At 62.0% G+C, this 6,499-nt stretch overlaps 1 protein-coding gene across 1 annotated transcript; it reads right to left on the minus strand.

Moving 5' to 3' along the window:
• On the minus strand, positions 1–6,171 carry CDC42EP4 (CDC42 effector protein (Rho GTPase binding) 4). The gene is made up of 2 exons (XM_010856094.1): positions 3,927–6,171; positions 1–1,421 (listed from the first exon to the last, which is right to left on the minus strand). The coding sequence occupies exon 2, from the start codon at positions 1,173–1,175 to the stop codon at positions 132–134; it is 1,044 nt and encodes a 347-aa protein (XP_010854396.1). The 5' UTR covers positions 1,176–1,421; positions 3,927–6,171; the 3' UTR covers positions 1–131.
• Positions 6,172–6,499: the final 328 nt, after the last annotated feature.

The following is a 6,499-nucleotide window of genomic DNA, read 5'->3' on the forward strand; positions in this document are numbered from 1 at the left end:
TCCTCCTGGGCCCCCAGGCTCCGCCCGCACCCCTCAACCATGAGGCCCAGGGTCAAAGCCTTGGCTGCCTCCGCGGCGTGGCTGGGGGCAGGGAGGGGACCACGCCCAAAGACCCCCACCCCCGGGCCGCCTCACACCCGGATCTCGTCCTCCTCCTCCTCGTCCATAAAGGAGAACTCGGGGTCCGGCGGCTGTGCAGGGAGAGCGGCCGGGGCGCGTTCCGGCCCCCGGAAGGCTGGGCTACGCTCCTCCAGGACGCCCGACGTGCAGCTAGACAGCGAGCTGCTGTCCCGCGTGGTGTGGCTGCCCGCGCTGCGGGCCGAGCCGGGGCTGGGGGCTGCCGCCGCCGCCCAGCCCTCATCCTGCAGGGCGCGGGAGGGCACGTCTGGGCCCCCCTCACCTTCCTGCCCTGCCGCTCGGGGCGCCGAGGCCGGGATGGCGGCTGGGGCCCCGTCGCCATGGTAACCGCCATCATCCGGTGCCCCCTCCGGCTCCCACTCGTCCCCTTTGTCCATGACGCTGAGCACATCGCCCAGCATGGAGGGCCCCAGGTCGATGTGAAAGGACATGATGGACTCGGCATGCTTCAGCCCGAAGCTGGCCTTGGGCACCATGGGCAGATCCGCTAGGTCCCCGAAGGCCTGCTCCTCCAGGAGTGGGTCTGGGGAGTGCGGGGCGGCGGCCCCGTTCCGCGGAGGCGCTGCCTCCTCCAGGCTGCCCTCTGCGCTGGCCTTTTTCACGGGGCTGGACGACAGGCTCTTGGGCAGCTTGCTGGAGCCCTTCTCTGCGGCCTCCTTCTCGTTCAGCTGCGGCAGGGACATGGCGTTCTTGACGAAGAGGGCCGAGTCCCGCAGGGAGCCCAGCACGTCCCGCTGCTCCCTGTCGCTCCGGGTCACCGACTGGGACCGCTTGCTGGCCCGGAACTTGCGGGACAGGAGGCTGCGCTTAGAGGACGAGGAGGAGGACGGGGCCTGCTCATCCACAGACTCGCCGTCCAGCTCCCCGGCCTTGCTGTTGAGGAAGGAGGTGTCCCCGAAGGCGTCCCCTGCCCGGCCCACGTGCATGGTGTGGCGGAAGTCGCCCAGCGGGGCGCTGATCATCTCGGCCGTGAGGTCCACCCGCGAGCGGCGCTTGGAGTGCACCGAGCTGGACACCAGCTGCTTGAGGATCGGCATCTTGCTGGCCCAAGGCAGCAGGTGGATCGGGGGTCAGAGGTGAAATCCCGCGGAGGTGGATGGGGGGTCGGGGGTCAGAGGTGACGTCTGGCAGAGGTGGATCAGGGGGTCGGAGGTGGATTGGGGATCAGAGGTGAAGTCTGACAGAGGCGGATCCGGGGGGATCAGAGGTGAAGTCCGGCAGAGGTGGATCGCGAGTCAGAGGTGAAGTCGGGCGCAGGAAGGGGCAATGAGGAGATCACAGGGCTGCAAGAAGAACACAGCAGGGCAAGGGTTAAGCCAGCTGTCTGCCCAGCACCAGAGCCCATCCAACCCAGGGGCGGCCGTTTACACCTCCTCACTCCCACCCAAGTAAGAAAGTGTGAAATAAGCCAGCGATCAATTTCAGAACCCTGCCGGCTCCCTTCTGCACAGGCACTGGGGCTAAGCCAGCGCTCTTTGGGCTCTTTGGAGTTCGGGTAGCCATTGACACGCCTGTCCTGACACTGGAGAGAGAGCCAGTCTGTCGTCTAAAGGACTGTGTCTCCCCGCACCCCACCAGGATGCCCCCACCCCACCAGGATGCCACCAGCTAGCAGGGGAGGTGCAACGGGCAGGCAGCAGACGAAGGAGGGACTTGACTACTGCAAACAACCAGTCTGGAGACAGGCTGTCAATTCTTCCTGCTGGCTTATCTCAATCCCTGTGCAGTTAGTGGACACCTCAGCCTGAGTCACAGTCCTAAGAGAAGGAGTAGGACAGGACAGGCCCCAGGGAGGCAGGGCAGACACCTCCATGGACCTGGGCAGCCCGGCTCACTCTGAATCAGAATGAGGGTGGGGCCGCGGGGATCCACAGAACCAGCTCCCCAGCCCCCTGGTGCTCGCTGGGTGTCCCAGAAGTGAGGACCCCACCTGCCGCACCTCCTCTATGGGGCCCTGAGCTTTGCCAAGGGTCCACCCTCTGCCCGCCTCTCAGGGACCAAGACTTGGAAATGCCGTTTCTTTAATCATCAGGGGTGCACAGGGCGGTAGGCACTAGACAACTGCATACACCCCCAACCCCCAGGATGTTTAACCTGAACCAAAGAACATCCTCGGGGAGCCTAGGAGACCCTCTGAAAGCTTGTACCCTCAGCCACGCGACTCCCGGCAAGGACCAAGGTGAAGTCCGAAGCTGAAGCCAAACCAGCCCCAAAGGCTAAACCCAGCAGCCCAAGGCTGAGCAGAGCAGGGAGAGGAGGGTTGCCAGAGGCAACACAGGACGCCCCACAGCGTTTCCTCCTCACTCTTGATGCTGCCCCAGGCTAGCCGCCACATCGCACCTGGCCCTGCCTTCCCCTTCCTCCATCCTTCACCTTCTGGCTAAAACAGCCCGCCCAGGACCCCCCAGCACAGACCCCCCTATCTGGTGCCCCGTCCCTACCTCCCTCCTTGCCTCTCCCTGAACCCTGCAGTCTGCCCTGGCCCTGAGCTTCTGTCTCCTGGACTCCGAACCGGACACACCCCTGCTGGAACACCGGTCCCCTGGCTCACCCAGCATCCTCAGGGCTCAGCTGAGATGTCACTTCTTCCAGGAAACCTGCTTTAGCCCAGTGAGACCCCTGGCCTCCTGGTCCCCCAGCCCCCACACTGCGGATGGCCCTGGCCCCAGCAGGCACTGGCTGTGTCGTTCTACAGCTGTGGCTGGACTGTCATCTCCCCACCAGACCATGAGCTTCCGGAGGGTTGCAACAGGCCCGTCGCCACTGAAGCCTGTCCGGTGGTTCTTGGCACAGTCAGTCTCCAAACACCTGTTGAAACGCCACCACCCACCCCAGTCTCTGGGTTGCTGCCTTTCTGCCTTCCCGAGCCCAAGGACAATGTCACCTCAGCCTACAGCTCTGGGGCTCCAGGCCTGACCTTTCCATGCCCTCCCGCCCCCGACCCACCGACGTGCTCCTTCCTTGTTCCTTGTCCTGCTGCAGACACCCAGCCTGATGGTTCCCCTGCTAGCTCGTGCCCCCCCCCCACCCACCCCCAGGCAGTCTCAGTGCTCGTCACTCCAGGCAACAAAGTTCTCCGGGGCCGGCAGGCAGCAGGAGCCAGGCACCGGGGCTCACCTGCCACACGGGTGACGCGGGCTGGCAGAGTCAGGTGAGAACATCTCTGAAAGGCCTTGAGGTGATCCCCCTCCTCACCAGACCCTTAGGAAAATTCACTTCCGCCACCCCTAACCTCACCCCTCCCTAAACCCTGGGATCTGACCTCTAAACTATTAGACGTGGAGCCGCTAGACCAGGTTTAGACAAGTGTTTTCCATGAAGGTCTAGACAGCAAAGATTTTCAGCTGTACGGCAGTTATGGTCTTGGTCTCAGCTACTCAAATCTGTCTTTGCAGTGGTAGGAAAGCAGCAGTAGGCTGTATGTAAACAAATGAGCGTGGCTGTGTCCCAATAAAACTTTATTTATAAACACAAGTGGTGGGCCAGATTTGGGCCACAGTTTGCTGCTGCCTACACTAGACACAGGGCCATCCCTTCCACATTTATCCAGCAGAGAGTCACCGTATGTGACCCTTGGGGGCAGCCATGGGGTCTCAGGCCAACTTTAGAGAAAACTCTTTGGCTAACCGAGAGGAGGGTGGAGTGTGTCAGCTTCAGAACTGTTCACATTGAAGGAAATCAAATCAGGTCTCTAAGGCACTCTGGATACTAGAGGATCCCCCAGGCTTCCGCTGCCTTCAGGTCAGTGAGGCAAGAAGAGAAGGTGAGGGTCTGTGTCCTCAACCTACCTGCAGCTCAGCTCCTGCCTCTGGTCACAGGAGCCTCGGCTCTCAGCACAACTGCTTCATTTTCTGGATGAGAAAACAGGCTCACTGAAGCGAAGTGATTTATCCAGATTTAAGTGCCAAAGGGCAGAGCTGGGCTGGAAGCCGGTCTCCTGCGCCAGGCCTCTTTCTGGCCTTTGGTGGGTAGTGCTTCCGGTGAGGGAGCATTTCCAACTCCCTTCCCTGACTGCTGGCTGGAGAAAAGTACCTGTCATACTGCACAGATGCTGACCCTGCCAACACCTGGAGCCCGAGAGTCCTCGGTGGTGGGGGCTCATCCTGCTCCTGTAGGCTGTCTGGCCGCATCCCTGGCCTCTACCTGCCAGATGCCAGCAGCACCCCTTCCCCAGCTATGACTGTGACAACCAAAGCCTCTCCAGATGGGCCAAGTGTCCCCCGATGGTGGGGGCCGGGAGCACCTGGGTTGAGAATCCCAGTCCTGGAGTGAGAATGTGTATGCCTGCTCAGGCAGGAACAAAAAAAAAGAGGGAAGAAGGAACAGGGGAGGAAACAAAAGGATCCGAGTTGTGGGATCTGTGACGGGAACCTCCAGAGTTGCGTAAGGGTCTCAAGCTAACAGTAGGAATCCCCAGGCCCAGGGAGCAACGTCAGGCGCTGTGGTTTCCCTGACCTCAAGCGCTTGTTAGAAAGAACGGAAAGGAAACCGCAGGCCCTGCTGCCCAGGACTCAGCCGGTATGGTGTGGACCCCCGTGGCCCCCCGCAGGGGCCAGGAGTTGCGGCCATCGTGGCTCCCCACCATCCTATCACCCTCTGTCGGGACATTCTCAAGGGAGAGCTAGAGGTCAGGGTTCGAGAGGCCGGCAGGGAGATCCCTAGGCTCCTGCAGAGCCCCACACCCCAGGAAGGCAGGGCAGGTCTGGCCAGAGCTTATCTGCCACCCCTGGTCTCGCTCCCTGGGGGTGGGGATGAGGCTTTGTGGCTCGTGAGAAACCAAACCATCTTTGACCTCCAGCATGAGAACGCCCCAAGTCCTGAGAGTGGGGGCCTAGGTGGAGTCACCCACTGGGTGCCCTGCCCAGCAAGGAGGACCCACAGAACCCAGCAGCCCTGGGGCCCTACAGCTGCAGCTTCAGCACTAGTCAGAGTCCACTTACTGGGCTGTTTCAAATCTCTGGTCTTACGGCACCCTCATTACACTGTCAGCCTAAACTCTGAACAGGGAGCAACTTGGGGGTGAAGAGGTGAAACTCTGGGGATAGGAACAAGCAGGTGGTCTGCACCAGGTTGGGGGGCGATGCTGAGTGCCACCCAGAAGGGGACTGTGCCCAAGGGTACTGTGGCCTCAGGAGGGGGCTCTGCTAAGCCCTGTGACTCAGCTCAGGGGAAGTGGCTAAAATAGGCAGCCACTCCCCATGGCACACCCTGGGCGGGACGCCCCCGCCCCCCTCCTCACCCCAGAAGCCACATCCCACTTTCCTGGCAGAGCAAGGGAAAACAGAGCTGCATCTTGTCTCTCTCCCTGACACCCTCGCCTCCTCTGGAATCCGATTCCTCTCCTCTTGGCCCTCTGAGCACAGGGCATTCCTCTACAGCAGGGTGAGGAGCCTTCCTTGTGAGGCGAGGCCAGGCCAGGCCAGGCCAGGCCAGGCCCCTGGTTGGATCGACTCTAAGCACACCTTCCCTCGTCCTCGCTGGCAGGCTGTCCAGAGCGCACTGCCCCCCTTCGTCACTAGCGCAGTGGCTCCCAGACGAACCTGAGCTCCTCCGGGGCAGCCGGACAGGCCTCCCAGTGTGCAGCTGGCCTGTAAGCTCACCCAGTACACGGAGGACTCACACTCCCACGCCCACGGCCACAGCCACCGGCCCCCTCCGGCATTTCTGCTGCTAACCACCCAGGCCATCCCCAAGCAGCGTGGCTGGACAGAAGGGGGCATTCGAGCTCAGTCGTGCCCTGGGTTGGATACAAGAAGCTTTTTCAGGCAGAGAGGAGGGGAAGCAGGAATTTAGGGCAAAGAGGATGGGTGCTTAGACAAGGCTATGGTCGTGGAGATGGATGGGGCCAGGATGAGGGTGTGACGATGGAGCTGGACGGGGTGGGGTGTGCTAGGGTTAGGACACATCCAGGCTTGGAGGTGGGGGCCCCAGGGCCTGAGCAACCTGAGGAGACGGAGGACAGACTCCCAGGGAGCTGGAGCCCAGCTTGGGGTGGGGGGGTCTCACCTGGTAGGCCAGGGACTTTTCCCTGGGGGTACAATCAACGCTGTCACCAGGAAGAAGCTGACTTTGCAGAACGGGGGTGGCGGGCGGGGCGGGGGGGGGGGCGGTGGCGGCGTTGTGCTGAGAACATCAGACAGCTGGAAGAACACGCTGCAGGGGATTGTGCAAGAAACGCGGGCGCCTGGGGGCCACGGGCGCCCTGAGGCTCTGTCGCTTTCTGAAATGCTCACCCGCCTTATCCTGAGAGGATAAGGAGTCCCAGAGAAAGTGGAAGACTGCTTTATTCCAACAGCCGGCCGGCGGCAGAGGGAACGGACGAGACTTCGGGAGCTTTGATGCCCGTTGCTACACAGAGCAG

Source organism: Bison bison, unplaced genomic scaffold, assembly GCF_000754665.1.
Source record: "Bison bison bison isolate TAMUID 2011002044 unplaced genomic scaffold, Bison_UMD1.0 scf7180017864371, whole genome shotgun sequence".
In the NCBI taxonomy this organism is placed as follows: domain Eukaryota; kingdom Metazoa; phylum Chordata; class Mammalia; order Artiodactyla; family Bovidae; genus Bison; species Bison bison.

Bases quoted from the DNA above. Each gene is read 5' to 3' on its own strand.
- CDC42EP4 (XM_010856094.1), bottom strand. From the start codon at position 1,175: ATGCCGATCCTCAAGCAGCTGGTGTCCAGCTCGGTGCACTCCAAGCGC.